The 18,930-nt window shown below is 36.3% G+C and overlaps 1 protein-coding gene across 3 annotated transcripts; it reads left to right on the top strand.

Annotated features, from left to right (window-relative positions):
* The first annotated feature begins 227 nt into the window (after window positions 1-227).
* LOC110778480 (uncharacterized) lies at window positions 228-17,679 on the top strand. 3 transcript variants are annotated; one of them, XM_021983030.2, is made up of 10 exons: window positions 230-560; window positions 746-833; window positions 1,476-1,625; window positions 5,410-5,541; window positions 6,802-6,865; window positions 6,957-6,995; window positions 7,098-7,172; window positions 9,690-9,754; window positions 15,231-15,321; window positions 17,385-17,679. In XM_021983030.2, exons 1-10 carry the CDS (start codon window positions 281-283, stop codon window positions 17,439-17,441), a joined length of 1,041 nt encoding a protein of 346 aa, XP_021838722.1. In that variant the 5' UTR covers window positions 230-280; the 3' UTR covers window positions 17,442-17,679. The 3 variants fall into 3 exon arrangements, with proteins under 3 accessions (XP_021838725.1, XP_021838724.1, XP_021838722.1); XM_021983033.2 differs by lacking the exon at window positions 5,410-5,541 and having other exon boundaries at window positions 228-560; XM_021983032.2 differs by lacking the exon at window positions 15,231-15,321 and having other exon boundaries at window positions 228-560.
* The last annotated feature ends 1,251 nt before the right edge of the window (window positions 17,680-18,930 follow it).

Below are 18,930 nucleotides of genomic sequence, written 5' to 3'. Positions count from 1 at the left end.
GGGAGTGGTGAGTGAGGGGTGTTGATTTTTAAATGATTTTTTGTAGGGAATAGGGGTGTAGGTGGGGTAATAGGTAAGTGTGAGAAATAATATAATACTAGTAAAGATTTCTATTTATAGAAGCAGTGTAAGTATTAAGGGACGACCCGAAAAGAAAAGCGGTGCAAGTATTAGGGACGGAGGGAGTAAAAAATAAATAAAAATTGATTACTGTGTATAATTAGACACCTGACCTAGTGGTGCTCCGGTTTGCAGAACAACGGTAAACAGGAGAGTGAGGATGGCAGCAGCAATTGCACCGCCGTTCATCCAGGATTATCATCACTCCTTTTACCGTCGCCACTTTCTCTCCCCCGCCGCCGCCTCCTCCTTCTTTCCGACAACAGCCATCACCACCTCCCTCCGCAGACTCCATGTTTTCAAAGCTCACAATTCCCTCCAAATTAACCACGACTCCAACCAACAACAGTCTCGCTATTCTCCTCCCTCAACGCTGGTGCCCTCCACGTCGCATTCCAGGGATTCAAACAATCTCCCCTCAATTCCACGCAATTCCACTGGTTAGTCTCCCCTTTTTATTTATATATATTGGGAAAGATAAGTGCGGATCGGAACCCCGCACGAGTAACCCGGCTCAATTTAGCAGGCTAGGCCACTGGCAATTAGAGGGGAAGGATTTGTCTTATCTCCTCAGTTTTAATGTTTTTTTTTTTACATTTTTGTGCTTATTTCTTCTATGCTGCAGATGCTGGTGGGTGTGAGTTGAGGGCTGTCCTTGAACTTGCCACAAACTCTGAACTTTTCGAGATTGAGAAAATCCTCTTTGGACCCAGGTTTTTTTTCCTGCTTTACAGTCCCTCCATTTTTCTGGGATTGAGTAGAACTGTGGTTTTGATGTTATTATGCTTTTAGTTCAGATTCTGGGATTCATTATTGCATTATGGGGTTCAAGTTTTCATTGGTTATAATTGCGAAACACTAATCAGTTCTCCTTCCGTCCGTCTTTAATGTTAGATGTCATTTTTAAGGAATTCGCTGGAATTATCATACTTTTTATTGATGATTTATACAAATGTTATGCCACATTTGGTTAGATGTCATTTTAAGGAATTCACTCGAATTATTATACTTTTTTTTAGACGATTTATATAAATATTGAGAAGAAATAATACTACGGATCAAATCCTCAAAAGAGTAAAAGTAGTATGGGAGAATTCATGATTTAAATTAGGGATGTATGAATAGTGGCCAATTACTTCCGGACATCTCAAATTAGAAGTGTGGCCTATAAAAGTGTGGCGGAGGGAGTATGTAATCGAAAATTGCCTACTCAAAGGAATTAGTGTAAGAAATGGTCCTGATATAAACAAGGGAATGCAGGGAGCATAATTGTAGGATTTTCATGCTCATGTGATTTTGAAATCCTCTGGATTTGATGATTTTATTTTTAATGTTTATATCATCATGTATTGCAGCTACCTTAGTCCCCTGCTGAAATCCGTTAGTAGTGGGGTGGAATTGGATAGATTCATGATTGAGGAGGACTTTGAAGAGCGAGACCATTTCATTGAAGTTCTCGAGTCTCGTTTCTTATATCTCGCAGCTGATGCTCGTTCTACATTGAGGTTGTTCAGATTACTTCAGATGATAAAATTGATATTTTTTTTTTGTTCCTAAGCCTCGTTGTTTGGTTCAATCTTACTCTTTAAGAACTCAATCTTGCCGAAAACCCAACTATTTGGTGCCTTCCGTTTTTTTGTCTGCTATGGTTTATGTCATACCTTGCAAATTTTATGCTTTTCTAATATTAGTTGCACCACTTTACTTTCTTCTGTTGTAGCTGATTTCTCCTATTGCAGGTATGTGCCTTTCTGCTTTCCCATTGTTCAAAAACTGTTTTTTTTTATAAATATTTTTATTTAGCTGCTGTTTTTTTTGTTTCTAATTTAGGCTTCACTTTAATTGTCGTGTGATTGAAGAACCTTAAGGAGTGATGATAGGTTTATCCTTGGATAATACAGAAGTATATCGCCCCATGTGTGCAGTGGATGTAATTCTTGATTATTGCTAAAAGCTCTATATATTGAGCTCTCATTTCATTGTTTATATTACAGTTAAGCTAGCCATGTTACTTAGATGGAAAATCTAGAATGCTCAGAAGAACAATGCGTGTATATACAGAATTCATGGAGCTGTCTGTGTGAAATCAAATAGCAGAATGGGGGATACAAGGGAGGATGAGAAACTGAGAATAAATTGATTTAGGGATTAATCTGGGATACATATGGTTGCTTAAAGAAAAATGGAAAACACAATTAATTAGATTTTGAGGATTTTTTTCAGGAAGCTATGTTTAATAACGCAGTTACTTTGAAGGCCAGACGATCTCTAGGAATGTGTGATGAATTCCTGTGGTGTATTATGAGTTTCAACATCTTTCAATTGTCTCACACAATAGGCTTTTAATGGAACTTCACCTTTGGTACTGCTTCGGTGCTTCTATATTCTTATAGATAGCTCCCTTTTTTAAGAAGAAACTTTGCCATAGGAATGACCTTTCCGTCTATTAGCCATGTAGATGTAATACCTCCAATTTAGGATAGAATAAGATTTTGATTCAGGATAGTAAAATGTTACTGTATTTTGCATCTTTCAATATGTTTGGCAATCAACTAGTAGCATTAGCATTTTATTAATCAAATGTTTGGTAAAACTAGGAGTTAGTTGTCAATGTGCCAAATCACAACTTTTGGTCAAAATATTCGTTGAATTTGTGACAAGCCAACAACTAAAGATGGAATAAGGCTTTTGTTTTTTGAGTTCAAAGCCATCTTTGCAGCCAATGAACAAGTCACTTATGAAACCTGGTTTTTGGTTGTTTGACCACATTAATAAGCTAAAAGATAAAAGCCAATAAAATAGCCGTCATTTACCAAATAAGCTCTACAACCTGCTTATTTCTTCATATTAAGGGTTGCATCTTCTTTTCTTCTGCTTTTGTTTATTACCAACGCGGAAGTTTTCTCAAACAACGATTGTGCCATATGGATTTACAACCCTTGCATATACCAGGAAAAATATGTGTGTGTGTGTGTGTGTGGGGGGGGGGGGGGGGGTTAGGACTTAGGAATTTATTAACAAAGTACCTTGGTTTGATTTTTGATTGCTTCAGAAGCATTTGTTGTATCACTTAAAAATTTACAGCGGTTGTAAGGGTTTTTTTTTCTGCTGAATGTATGTGGGAGTATAATGAAGCTCGCTCTAGTATAAATGTGATATTTGGGTTTGTGGACCTCCACCCAGAACATCACTCCACCCCACCCGTTCTGCTGATGAGAAACTCCATTCAATGGTGAATTGGGTGATTAAAGGAGAATGGTTGACGTCATGTCACCTGTAGTCCTGTACGGAAATTTTTAATGTCTAACCAATAACAAAGCTGATCATACCAAAGCCATGCTAAAAGAAACAACATACTTCTATTCTATAGTTGTTCACTACTTGATGTTAAACAATTACTGAGCAACCATGCTCAAAGAAACAACATACTTCTGTTCTATAGTTGTCACCATCTACTTGAAGTTAACCAATTACAACACTGAGCAGACATGCTCACATACTTCTATTCTATAGTTGCTCACCATCTACTTGAAGTCAATGCAACTTCTTGAAAGAAGATATTGTTGCCTAATAGATAGGTAATTGATCAAACCATGGGGTGTTGCACTTTCCTTTTGTGATTTCCATTTTTTCAGTTGGCATTTTTGAGTATCCATGTAAACTTGTAAAGTAGTTCAGTCAAGCTGGCTGAGGTTGGGTGATTCTTAGTGTTGTTTGGGCAAATTTTTGTTCGTTTATGGGTTATTTTCTGTAATTTTTTCCCAGTTGTGTTGTAGACCGTGAATTTCTGGGTGGTTTTGGTCAAGCTTTTTGGTAGGGTCAACTTTTGCGTTGTCTATATTCACAAGGTTTTGGCAAAATTGCCACCTGACCCTGACCCTCTAGTTCACTGGACGCAAGGGTTAGCTTGACTTAATTGGTAGGGATTGGTGCTCGAAAGCCTTGATGCAATTTCTTGAGGGCTTCATAGTTTGATATATTTGTTTTCTTTTTTAGGTTCCACCCTCTCTTGCTGGGTTTGTTAGCATTTGAAAACAGGTTTTGTATTTACCAGGTTCACATACTGTAGGATTTTACTCTAGTTCCAGGCGTTGGATGGGACTAGTTCTTGCCCCCGGTTTGATGTGCCATGCTACTAGTGACTTTTGTGCACATGTCTATGTTTATTGTAAAATGGCATGTTCACCATGGGGGAAGATTGTTTGCCATGTGTTAAGAATAATGGGTTTTCCCTCTGACGGTTTTGGACCGGCTACAAGTTTGTCTTGTGGGGTATGGTAAGGACAAGGAGAAGATGTTAATGTAGCGTAACGCTATTATGACAAGTTTGTGGCGTGTTAGGTTGGACTTTTGAAATTCTCGTGTCTTTTATCGAACTTCCTTATCTTTTGATTTGCGCCGGGACAAGGTACCTTATCTAGCTTCTTGATGGGGTAAGGGGGATGAGGCTTTTAGGAGCTATATCAGCTATTCGATTCTGGAGGTTCAGAGAAACTGACATTTAGATTCATAATCAAAGGGCAGGTCAAGGTTACCTGATTCGTGGTTCGCTTCGGTACGGGGTACGACTTCGGGTTCGCGATTCGCGGGTTGGCTGGTTTTAGGTTCGCAAGAGGGTTTGAAACTCTTTTTTCCAGGAATTTTAAAAACAAAATTGATCAAGATTTTGTTTTAATACTCATACATTCGTACTCAGATAATATGTTATTTCCTTCCCAAATAAAAGCCCCAACATATATTTTATTCTCTTGTCTTCCCTGACCTTCAATAGCTATAACTAGAGTTTCGGATTCGGCCTGACAATACCAATGATTTGTTTCGCGAACCACAGCGAATTGGGTCGCCGGAGAACCCGATTCGGTACGGGCGAACCGGTTCGAGATTTGCAGGGGGTACCCGCGAATCTGGTAACGCTGGGACAAATTTCCTCTTGTGTGTAGTTGGGTACTCCTTTTCTTACAGCTGATAATATATTATTGTTTCGCATAAAAAAGCCACGCTGTTGAATTTTCTTTGATTGAGAGAAGAGAGCAATAGTTGAGTTGTTTTTTTGTGTGTTCTTGCTCCAATAATTTTGTATCGAACGCGAGTCTTTTTGAATATAGGTTTGCTAAGCATGAAAGTTTGTTATCCTTCTTTTGCTTGCTGAGAACGCACAAATGCATCTATGTTTCGGTTATGTCTTAATGAAGTGATGCAACGTTAAATAAATGCTGACTGGAGTTGACTTCCTGAACATAATAGTTACTCAGTTCATTTGACACATTATCATCTTGTATCTCTGAACAGAGGGTGGAGGCCTTCATATAGAAATATTTTGCTTGATGTAAGAAAAGAGTTGAAAATTCCATGCTCTACAAAATTATCAACAGAGGACTTAGAGGTGGAGATTTTTATTCATGTACTTGGAGAATGTTCAAGGTAAATACTGTTATTTCCTACAAATAACAACTAACTCTTATCTTGTGTGACTATAAAAGACTAACAGTATGATTTCTTTGCACTTAAAGAAGTTACTATCTTCTTACATTTGGGTGTTGGACCTCTAAAGACCTTGCTAGATTGAAAATAGATATTTGTTTTCTTCTGTGACCAACACCCATAAGAGTGAATACAGTGTTGCAGAATATCTTTGTCCTCTGGTGGTGCAAAAGTCTAATTTTCTTTAGACATAAGGCAAGTTGTATACCTCTTCTTAAGTGATGGTCGTATGAGTGTTTGTGATGTCTGACCTATTGTCTTATCTTTTGCCTCCCTCAATAATTTTTTAGGAGTTATATGTTTACCGGCACAAGTATTAAGAAATTAGAGTTGAATGTAAATATAAATAATAAAGCAAGCAGGGGAGGGAGTAATAAACAAATAGAAAAAAGATGGTGGGAAAAGTATTTTGATCAAAGTAGAGAGGGAGTTTATTGTAGTAGTTGCCCCATAGGAAAGTAAGATATATTAAATAATTTGTGAGTGGGTAGAAAACTTACCAAAAATAGAAATATAACCCCTAAATAAATACTGCCGTAAGTGGTATATGTAACCCCTAAAAAATACGGAGGGAGTAATCTATTAAAAACATATAGAAGAACAGTAATAAATGGCGAAAAGCAAGGCATCATAGGAAAATAGAAAAGAATATAAACCTCTTCAGAAAGAGAACATATACATTTGGACATCTCAAATTTGAATAATTGACAGTTTCACTGGGGCTAGAACTCGGAAGGACATAATGAACTTTTATATTGGGGCAGCCGGGGAGGACTAAGGAAATCAGGAGTAGAAAAATGTTAACTGAATTGTAGTTAGATAAGTAAAAGCTGTTGTAGTAGGGAAATCATTTTAATTTTCATGCAGGCAATGGTAGTTTTATACAAGTGTCAGCTTCCAAAAGCAAAGTGTGCTGTCTATCTGGTACATGAGGTTTTTTCTTTGTGCTGTGAACCTAGTTGTGTGCTAAGTATAGGCAAGAAATATCTTTTCAGCTTTTTTTATTGTGCTATTTAGTACTCCAAGACTTCAAGTAGTGCATCAACAAATTTGACTACTTGAAATAGCCGACTGTGCGTATGCAAGTATTATGTGCTGTCATCATCTGTTGAAGTGAGTTACGCTCTTATGAGGCGATACCTTGCTGAATTCTTTCATCCTTTCTCCTTTTTGATGTCTTCATATTTGATTTTGTTTCAGAGACCGGGATACTGCCGCTGCTATAAAAGTTGGGACAGCAGAACTATGTTCGGTGCTTCTTAAAGTACTACTACTTTTGCATCATTCTCTTTATCTGTCTGGATCTTTAAAAAAATTCATTGGATTGTGTAATTATTTAATAGTTTTTGGTTTAGGGTGGTCAGCTGATTTCCATGTTGAAGATTTCTGAATTGGTAAGAGATATACTATAATGTGAATCATCGGATAGTTTGGATTCTCACTTCCATAGTATTCCACATTCCTCCTAATAATCTGCATAATGTGTCTCTTGCAAGGTAACGACCAGGTTATCAGGAAAATTGCTATTTGAAGCAGCTAAACATAAGCTAGACGGTGAATTTGTTAAAAAGGTACATGTTGATTCTGCAGCTGATCAATGTTGCTATTTGTAAATGAGATCATCCTTCTTTTTTTTTAATTATGTACCCACCTTAAGACCTGCTTTAAGCACTGTTCTCGTTAGCTAATCAAAATAAGTCGAGTTCCGCAAAAGAACAAGTAAAATTCAGCAAAATATGAGTCTTGTAAGGCCAAAGTTCAGCAAAAATAAGCTGTGGAGAACACAGCCTTAGTTATCAACTTAACGATGTGCACATCATGCTTTTTATTTTTTTGATAACATGTGGCACAACATGCTTAATGTTGCACATAAATTATTTTGAAATGGCTGCTTCGAATTTGGATGTGGCTATGAGTAAGATATTGCACCATAGTGTTTGTGAGAACAATTGGTGGTAATTTCTTCTGGAATTTTCTTTCAGAAGATTAGTTTAATGGGGGCGGGTGGTTTTATGATTCTTTTACTCTTGCTGATTTACTCTTAATCTCTTCTATCAATATTTTATTGTTTACGCCCATAATATCTCCTTTACAGTTTTCACTTTGTAGCTTTCTTTGGACAACCAAAATTCCTGTTAACATTAAGAATTTTATTTCAACAATTAGTATCAATGAACATGTTGTGTAAGAGCTAGTCTTATCTCTACACATTTGTCTGCTGTTTATTTGGTAGTGCAAATATGATGACTTGATGAGCATCTTATCCGACATTGTCACTTTGCCTGTCATGTTTGTTCCGTGGTTTATAAGATGCTTGGGTACTGAAGTAATACCGTTACATTTTTCTATGCTATTAGTAATCTAGTATTGTGTGGAAGAAGACCTAAATTTCCAAAAGTACCTGCTTTAATACACCAAAAATCTCAGATCCAAAGGTGCTATTTGGGTGTTTTGGTTGCAAAAACTTTGGATTTGGTTCTTATACAATTATGCGTGTGCACATGCGCTATATTCCCACTTAATTTTTGCCAACTATTGGACTCAATAGACGAAATGTTGACTTTTTGGCTGGAGTGTTGGCCAAAGGTCCCGTTTTTTATACAACTTTTTAATTCAATGTACTTTTTGACAAAATCAAACCAATAAGGTACTTAAAAGCAAGGTACTTTATGACAATTTTGCTTAAAAAAATAATAAAAAGGCCGAAATATATTTCCTCTATATATAACAATAAATAAGAGATTCCAATAATTTTGTCGACATGAGTGTTATATGTTTAAAATTTGTAATTATGTTTCTTTACTTTATTAATTATGCATAAAGTGTTGTTAATTTGATGAATTTTTCCATTTAGGCTGTTACTAAACTAATTCATTACCAACTAGAAACATAATAATATTTATGGAAGTGTGGTTATAGAGTAGGTTGGGGAAGTGAAATCCTTGGGTAGGATGGGTGAGGAATCAGTATAGAGGAATTTAAGGAAATCTTATTGTTCAAATTGGGAAAAAGGAATGACGTTTTTTAAGCAAAGAAACAGAATACGCTTTACTCCTTTTCCCTCTCTTGGCCCTCCATACCAATTGGCTATTTATATGTTTAATATAAATTTATTACCGGAAAGTAAAATAGTAGTGGTTTGTCCATTTCCGATGGAGCCAAAGATTCATTTGTTCTTTTGGCTGTGGGATGTGATGGACTAAATCAAAATGGCTCTTAATACCTCTTCGTTTCCTTTCCATGAAGTAGAAGATGGTCGTTCCGTTGTTGTCCCGTTATCGCTTTTGGGCCAATTGGAAACCTCTCTGCAATTGCAGGGGTAAGGTTGCGTACGTCCGACCCCCCTTTACCCCGCTTCTTGCGGGAGCCTCTTTGAGGCAATGGGGTAATGATAATGATAATGAAAGTAAAATAGTAGTGGTAACTACAATAATCTAGCAAAACCTTTGTCAACAATTCAACACCATTCCTTCACCAAATTGCATCTATAATTCAGTATTCCATGTATCCCATCTTCGAGAAAGAGTTGAGAGATGCACTCTTCAACTACAAACACCCCCTTATTAACGTTAACTTATGGAAATACTCGAGTAGGAATCAGGCTACAACAATATTTGATTTTTGCAGTACTTTTTTCCCCCTGTTTTGGCAAGTGATTCAAATTCGACTTTTCAGCATTTATGTACTCCTAGTTTATGCCTAAATAACCCTTTTTTGACAACCCACATCCTAGTGTAAGAAATCCGAATGCCCAAGTAAAAAGAATACCCTCATTGTACCATGCATCAAATCTATTCCGCATCATCAAGCATTGTGCATTTGTGCTGGTATGTTATATCTTCCAGTTTCATTACTGTCCAAATATTACTTCTAAATTCACTTGTTTATGCATTTGAAGTTGAATTACAATATTAGCACTATATACAATCACTGTAACTAGCCACGGCGTTCTTCTTTTACCGGTGTGTCTAATCCTAATTGACCTTTCTAATGTGTATTGGCATGCCCCCTTTAGCTAACCTAATTTGCTCCATTATATTTGTTGTAATATTTAGACTGATACTTTCGTGTATGATTGTTTCTTTTAGGGGCTTATTGGGTCTGCATCGCAATATTTTGGGTTTCGCAGTTTAGGTGCATTCGTTGGTCCACTGTAAGTAATTACGTACCTAGTCTTTCTTTTCTTTGTCTGTAAAAATTATTTATCTTTCATTTGTAAGTAACTACTTAAGATCTTCCTCAAAGCCCACGACATTGTGTTTGGGAGCATGAACTAATCTAAGCTTCTACCCTTTAGAATAAAAGCAGTTAACTCATGTAACACCCCGACAATTCTCTATTTTCTAGAATAACCTTTTAATATAAAACGTAGAGAATTATCAAGGCATTATCGCCCGTGTGAAAACGTAACGGCTTATTCAGAATTTTGCAGCGGAAAACATAAAACTAACTTTAGGTTTATAAATAATCAATTACAGAGTAAAATCCAAAACCAATCAACGAAAATAAAGTGATGTAGCTAGTACGACAAGTTTAAAGTTCAATTTAACAAACCTAAGTCAACTTAGCAAATCAAAAACAAATACAAACTCTCTAATCCCGATCCCAATGATGCATCATCTTCAAACCTGTAGATGGGCAACGCTTATTGATCCTTAGAGACTGCTCACCAAAATGGGTCATCACAGGATCAATAAGGCATAGCCATGATCAACACACACAAACAAAGCACGTACTCAGCAAAGTTGAGTACTACATACTAAATCAATAATAATTCTAACATGATTCTATTAAACGAACATTCCTAACATGATACTAATAACATAAGTAAGGACAACCAAAACGTATTAACTTGAAGACCACACTTGACTAGACTGGACTAGACTGGACTAGACTGGACCAGACTTTTATAACATTAATATTATTTAATTGAAATAGTCAATGGACCGAGTTGTCTACTAGAAGCCTTCACTGAGGAAGACGAGGTACGGGCGCGACTCCGTAACCCCAATGACCTGCGATATCGAGGAACTTTTGAGTAAAATAGAACCGGTGATCAATCCGCCCTCAGAAAAAGCCATAGGCGACCCATGACCCCAACTCCTGATTGTCCGTCACTTCAGACGTGCACAGTCTAAAGCTATTGCTACTCAGTTTCACTTTACATGATTTACCAATTAATATTTTGTTACAACTCATCAATCACATAAATCACCTAATCAACAAGTATTCACAATTGTTTTTATCTTGGAATTAAATAAGTGATCACAAAGCTGTCAATCAAGAATTTATTCCAATTAATTCAATCCTTCCTTTAATAATTGCTAACCACCTTTATGTAGGTGTAAAGTATCAACTTACTAAACAAGGTCCTCGGCCCTCATAAAGTAGTGAAATGCTAAAAGGGAACAACGATCAATTGATCTAAATCAATATATATAAAATGATATAAAGTTCCCAACTGACATGCTTGCATCAATCACCCATGCTAACATGCATAATTCTCATAATAAAGTTATATGCTCAATGCATTCATTCAACGACATTGAATCATGAAATTTCCAACATAACCCAGTCCACACATACATCCAACATAGTTTCAACAATAGCACACATTCACAAACACACAGGTATGTACGTACCTTGTGTAAACAAATTGAGAGGCCACTTTAATAATTCAAAAGTCGCCTAAGGAGAATTCTCCACCTAAAAACAACCAATATAGATTCATATCAATTCACATTGAATTTTCAGCAACATTAGGGTGCTTCAAACCCTTTATAAACATGATTAGAGCATTCCCCAATATCAAAACTTGGATATTTAATCTCCTAGCATAATGATTTCTTCACTAATAATCACAATTTATCATAAACTCCAACATAACATGCCCTTTGAAATTTCCAGCAACATAAACTAATTTCAAACTACTCCAAAACATAATTAACATGTTTAAAATCATAAAAAAAAATAACTTTCATAATTTATAACCATCCTACTATGATTTTAAAACTATTAAAATCCTAAAAATTTATTCTTTAATAATTTAAAACCCTTATTTAACAAAGTTATATAATCTGAAATTAATAACTTTATTACGTAGTTCATATATTTTGAAATCTATATTAAACCATAAAAACTATAAATTTACTTCAAGTAAACATAAATTAAATTGACAAAACATAATTAAAACCCTAACTTAAACATTATTAACAAATCTGAAAATAAACTAATTTATAATATCAACATATAATCTGAATTCTAAATATACATCATCAAAACTAATAATTTAAAACATGAAAAACATTAATTAATTTATTAAAACATGAATAATAATTTAAACAAATTGAAGGGGGAAGAAATAACAAAAAGAAGAAGAGAGGCACTGCTGGCCGGCGGCAATGGCGACGCGGCAGCAGGCGTGGGTGGTTGTCGGTCGGGCGACAAGGCCGGTGGCTGGGCGGCACACGGCGGTGCGTGGTGGCAGCGAGGTGGTGCGGCTGCGCAAACAAGCAAGGCACGATTTGAGCAGTAAGCAAAAGAGAGCGAAAGAGAAAGAGAAAGAACGAAGGAGAACATAAAGGAGGGACGAGAGAGACTACCGTGCAAAAGGGACGATGGTCAGGCGGCGGCAAGCCTACGGTGGTTGCTGTGAGAAACCGAAACAAGTGAGGAGGAGAAGGGCAAGAAAACGAAGGGGAAGGAGAACGAACGAGTGAGAGAAGGAGATATTACCGTGCGGCGACGGAGAGGGACAACGATGGAGGAAGCGTCGGTGGTGGTGGCGGCGGCGTGGAGTCGTGGACTGCAGCACACAGTTTGTTTGCTGGTTCACATGGGTTGTTGAAGGAGGAAAGGGTTTGTTGGCTTGATTGGTTTTTACGTGAAATTGAAAGAGAAGGGAGTAAAGTGTTTTGGGTTTTATTATTCTGGGCTTCACCCAATTGTGCTAGAATTAGGATTTAGTATTAGAATTTGAATCCAACACCGCTTAGGATTATTTTCTAAATTCAAATTCTTTTCAACATCAAATTCAAAAATTATTTTTTTGATTTCATAAATCGTTGAAATATTTAAAAATGTAATAAAATAAATATACGTTAATTATATATTCATTTCTAAAATTCGTAATTTCTATTTAAATATAATTAACTATACGCTAAAATATATTAATAACATTTATAATTTTACGGGGGATTACAACTCATTTACACCACAACCAAAGAAAAGTCTACAGTAACTCCGAATCTCTTTATTTACTTTCTTAGGCAAAATAAAGCTCTAACACCAAAAATTCTGGAGGCTAAGAAGAAAAACTTTAACAAGTTATAGCCGACGAGCATAAGAAAGAGTTCTTGCATTCCAAGTTTTAACAAGAGACTTTTACTACACATAAGAGAGCTTTTTAGTTGAAAAAGGCACCCCTAAGTACCCGAAAGGACTTTCCAACCGAAACTTTCAACTTGTTGATCATTTTGTCTCTAGTTTGAGTATCAACTCCACCTAAATAAATATTGCCCTTGTCAAGATTGGCTTCTAAACCAGAAGTTTGAGAAAAATCTGCAAAAGCCTTAAACAACAAAGCTATAGACACGTCATCAGCTTTAGCCAAAAGAAGTAGATCGTTTTCGACATTAAATGTGTGATGTTCATTTTCTCACATTTAGGGTGAAAGTTAAAGTCCGAGTTTCCCTTTAGTAGCAGCAACTTTCTTGAGAGATGCTCCATACTAATTGCAAAAAGAAAAATAGACACTAGATCACCTTGTCTTAACCCTTTTCTGGCATTGAAAGGTGTACTTGGCTTGCCATTGATCAAGATACTCTAGGAGACAGTTATGCAAATAAATTTTATAGGATGTGTGAGGGACCGAGGGCATCGTTGGTTAATATTTGCAATTGTAGGGGTATAAAATCGGTGGGCCTTTGGAGGCCTAAGATTGGGACTTGAGATTTCTATATAAGCCCATCTAGGGGTCGTCGTCGGGAGTATTTCTGTGATTTCCCTATGGAGGGTACTTTGGTAATTTCATTGTTTGAACGTGGGACTTGTAGGGTGCCCGAACAGATTATCAATCTGGGCTGATAATAACTTTCTTTTAGTGTGAGCTGTTGCTCTTGATTGTAATGTTGTGCTAGGCATAGCTAATGGTGTGTTGTGGACTAGCTTGGTAGGCTTTGTTTCCTTGTTTTGGTAACTGAAATCATTCTTTGCCAAAATAAAATAAACTTTTGGAGATATAAAGGTATTGGACTAGTTTGTACATGCATTTTTTTGTTTTTTTAGAAGATACTTTGTCCTCTTGGTTTATTCTCCTTTCTGTGTTATATAAAATTTCTCTCCTGCTGCGCAATTCGTGGACTGTGGACTGTGGACAGGGGGCAAAGTGAGCATGGTGCACCCAATGAACATAAAAGCATAAGTAAAAGAACATGACATTGTGTTAAAAGAACATGAGACATATGTTCTCTAGTTGTCATTAAAACTATAAAAAAACATAATCATGTTCTTAAACAAACATTTGTGTTCTTTGGGTGCACCATGCTCTATGCACCTATGTCCAGCATGCTCTCGTGCATATTGGAAAAGGTGAAAAGATGTCCACCAATCTTCGAAGTTGTTGGACCATAATTTTTGAAGTATTCAATAATGTCGCCAAGAGCTCCACTTCATTGAATGTTAGGAAAGGGAGGAAGGCATGAAGCTGTCGGCAAAAGTTGCTCTAACCAATAAATACCATCTTGTATGTCAACTGCAAAATGCTGATTAGGTCATATCCATTTCTGAGTAGTTTCTGTTTGCTGCTCTCGAAATACAGACTCATTCTGCATATGTTTAATGGAAATGGAGAAAATAAGCTCAGATAAGTTATCATCATTTTGAGGGAGTTTTGAAGGTTGTTGATCCAGATTGATGGTGCTTCCTGTGAATGTAAATCATTTTCTTTTAAGGTTGTTGATCCAGATTGAAGGTTGTTGATCCAGATTCTGGGCCCACTTAATATTTTGAAGCAACCTGTTTGTTATTTTTCTCCTAATCTGTCTTGGAACGCTTTCGTTTGTTCTTTTCTTATTAACCCCTACTTCAACATGAAGGCAGTTATGATTCAACATGAGATAAGAGTAGACTATTTTCTGATCCTTGGTTGAGAGCTAGACCTTCCCACACTTCTCTGTTAATGTATGATAGATCAATTATGTTAGGGACATTTCAATCAGCATTGATTCAGATCCTAAGGCTCTGTTTACAGATGATATCGACTAACTGAGGGTGGATCAATGCCAGGAAATGTGCAAACATTAGAGCCTTTTTCCAGGAATGAAGCTTGGAAGACTAAACTGTTGATCTAGTTCTACAGTCAGGACCCAAAGTTTTGTTGTTTCTTATCCATAATGATCTCATTTTAGCAGTTAGTAGAATTTTTAAAAATAACAGAAAGATATTAGTTGTTCCAAAAAGGACCTAGGGTTTTATGTGCGCTAAAAGGAGTATGACTTTGGCCCACTATTGATGTTCCTCAATATAGAGTATAAATAAAATAAATAATTGGCAGCCATATTGTATGACTTTGGCCCACTATTGATGTTCCTCATATATTGATGCCTTATCTACTTTCTGTGTCTTGTTAGGGTGTGGGGAACATTGTTAGCAGATATCGTCATCCAAATGTTAGGAACTGATTATATAAGGATCCTGCAAGCTATTTATGCCTTTGCTCAGGTACCTTTCTTATTTGTGCGTTATCTGTTTCTTAGATGCAGTTGCATGTATGGTTTTCCTAATTAAAACAAAAATAGTGAAATGCTGAGTATAACTGATGGTTGCCTTACCTGATAGAGATTTTGTTCATACTCCTCCGTTTTTTATGTTCCTCTTTACTGTATACTTATTGTTTCGAGGAGTGATGATTGGGGGTAAGAAAAAGGTGGGGAAAGTAAGAGACTAATAAGTAACGGTTTGTTCATGAAATGCCCCTGAGGTTTTATGTACCAAACACCGTCAACTTTTTCAAACCTGCACCTACCCTTGAGGTTTATAAAAATGCACCAAATACCCTTATTGACTAACGGTTGTTAACCCATTAACCCCTAATCATCCCTTTTCTCTGTTAACCCTAGCATTAACCCATAATTAATTTAATGAAGCACTTACCCACTAGATTAAACCCCCCTAAAGATAATTAATTAACTATTATAAAAAATTTTAAAAAAAAACAATAACCCCTTTGCTTATGTTGCTTCCTTTCTTCTTCGCTTCTATTACACCATCATCATCATCATCTTCTTCTTATCTCTCACCACCAAAGCCATGGCCGCCACCACCACCCAATGTTGCTTCTAATTCGCTTATGCTATGCCATCGACCCCCTTCCAATTTTGTTAATCATCGGGGGCATTTCATGAAAAAACTGATAAATCAATGGGTAATAGTGGGTAAAGTACGAGAAAGGTGATGAAAATGTGTAATTCTTATGGGAAAAAGTGCAAGATGGTAAAAAATGATTGCCAAAAATCATCATCATCATTATCATTATCATTATCATTACCTCATTGCCTCAAAGAGGCTTCCGCAAGAAGCGGGGGTCAAGTGTACGCAACCTTACCCTTGCAATTGCAGAGAGGTTGTTTCCAATTGACCCAAAAGCGATAGCGGGACGACAATGGGAAGTCCATCTTCTACTTCATGGAAAGGAAGCGAAGAGGTTTTAAAAGCCATTTTGATTTAGTCCATTACATCCCACCGCCAAAAGAACAAATGAATTTTTGGCTCCATCGGAAATGATTGCCAAAAATAGAAGTAGAAATTGATACATAAAAAAAACATATCTTTTTTGGAAAATGACCTATTGGAGACCTACCAACTAAATCAGCAACAGATTTTTACGGAACTAAAACTATTAAATAGTCCTTTTTTTTTATGTATCCACTTTCCAAAAAAAAGAGGTTTTTTAATGTATCCACTCTCCAAACAAGAGGCGTTTTTTTTAATAGGTAAGAAGACCACGTGAAAAACTTGAAGCACCCTTTCGGCTGGAGTACAGACGCTTCGAGATATTACAGTAGTAAGAAAAGAGAGCCTAACGAAACCCTAACTCAAGCACCGACCAAACCCCAAGCCCCAGTTCGGAGTATTAAACGGTGACGACACATTAAGCTACAAATACATACTCTTCTATCTCACCCAAAAACCGCAACTCTAAGCAAGACAGCAAAGAGCAAAGCTAAACTACATAAAAAGAAGGAAATCAAAACAATTACACAAACACAAAAGAAAACTATTCTGACCTATATAATACTACAATTTACAAACCTACCTAACATAATTACACTAATGAAACCCCTAAAAAATGGTTGCCATAAAAGTTGCTGAAGAAAGAACCAAGAGTCACAAGCACGCCATGATAGAAGGTAGATCGAACTTGACTATTAGCAAGTTTCACAGTAACATCTCATCTTCTATGTGATATGCCCACACACTCGATTTATTGTGCCTCATTATCATTAAACCATAAATAATATTATAATTACCCCTTCAAAGCATTTACAGTAACCCCATTTACACCATACTAATGCTTATTTGTAATGCCGTGATGCATGGTAAGAACTAAGGAACCTCATCTGAATGCGTCACACCAAGTGATTGAGTGGGTTGTGTGGCGTGCATACGTCGCACATAAGAATTTAGATACACTAAATTCCATACTTATCTGCATGCACGATTTATACAAAATGTAGATTCACTGTTTATTTTTTTCATCTTCATCTTCCTTTTCTTTTGTGCAGATCCGTATTCTTCGCAGACATGGTTTATACTTGGATAAGCTGAGAGCTGGATTTTAAGGAAGCTGCTGCGGTTTCATGAACTACTTGTGTACAGTTAATAGGATCAAATACTAGTCTTACGTTAATACGTTTACCTCTGCTGTATGATCTTGGATAGGCTGAGAGCTGGATTTTGAGAAGCTGCTGCAGTTTCATGAATTTGTGTACAGTTAATAGAATAAAATGCTAGCATATAGAAATATTTCTCTCTGGTTTGTTATCTACAAGCTGATCGAAAATTGAAAGTCTCAATTTAGTTTTTGTGGCCAGGTTACTCATCCCTTGCCATCTCATAATAATACACTAGATAATATTGAGTCATGCTTAGTTTTTTCAATTAAAATTGGAGAATACTTATCATTTTAGAATGACCCTTAGTTAATTAATCAAATCAATCCACTATCAAGGCATTTGAATCATATATTCTTTAAAAAAAACAAAAAAAAATAATCTTGAAGAAGCTTTTTGAGCAGTTCCAACTTCAGGTTGCTAACATTTCCAGTCAACTAATTAGAATGTTTTCGTGCTAATTTACGGGATATATTAACATTTGCAAAAGAAAACAATGTTGGAAGTTAGGAGTTATGGAAAGTTATTATGGAATAATATTTTCTTTAAATATTGTTTTTTAAAAGAGGAATTGCACATAAATAAAGGTTTAAGAGAGTGAAGGCTTGTGGTTAAAAGTTGGAAATATGACATTCTTATTTATATATATTGGATAGGTTGAGAGTATTGATTAACGAAAAAGAAAATGTTACTACAAAAAAAGAGTGTTATGTAAGTTTATTGATCAAATAAACTACCACGGAGTAAATTGGAACTTGCTCTTGACTTCACAATTGCTTAAGATGAAGGGGCCAGGCCGTTAGGGTTGTTGTCTTAAATCAACCACCGGAGACTCCATGAATGGACTGGCGTGGAATTGTGTGGGCCTTAACAATCCAACAACCCGATAATTCCCAAACTGAAATTCTTTGTTGGTACACATTCCCCAAATTTTGTATTCATAATGGAAACAAAATGTCGGAAAATAGTAGTGAAAAATAGACAAAGTTTCTTAGGTTTTTCTAACTAGTCGGGATGGTGTAGATGCTAGAGGTTCTAGTGGGGGTCTCTTGTTAGGAGGGAAAGATGCCTCCCTCTTATGCATAGTTTTAAAATGCTTTAATTTTGTTATTGCGGAAGTTAAAAGCACTAGTAATGTAATCCGAAACTTGATTTGCTCTATGGTGAACACGACCACTCAAAAAGGCACCTTATATGGGACCAAATCTCCCCATGGATGAATTTTGCAAATCAAATCCCAATGTTTGTTTTAGGCGACTTCAACTAGATCCATAAAATAGATGCTAAGATGAGAGGAAACAAATACCATATGAAAGCCCTTTACAATTTTGCTGAGTGGAAGGGATAAGAATGATTCCATGGGCTCACCATAGTCTAATAGGACGAAAGAGGATTAACACCTCATGAAAATGCTGGATAAGGCATATGCGAACTTTGT

The sequence above is a fragment of the Spinacia oleracea genome, chromosome 2 (genome assembly GCF_020520425.1).
Source record: "Spinacia oleracea cultivar Varoflay chromosome 2, BTI_SOV_V1, whole genome shotgun sequence".
Lineage (NCBI taxonomy): Eukaryota > Viridiplantae > Streptophyta > Magnoliopsida > Caryophyllales > Amaranthaceae > Spinacia > Spinacia oleracea.
Note: the sequence above shows the minus strand (reverse complement) of the source record. Positions and strands in the feature narration are given on the sequence as shown.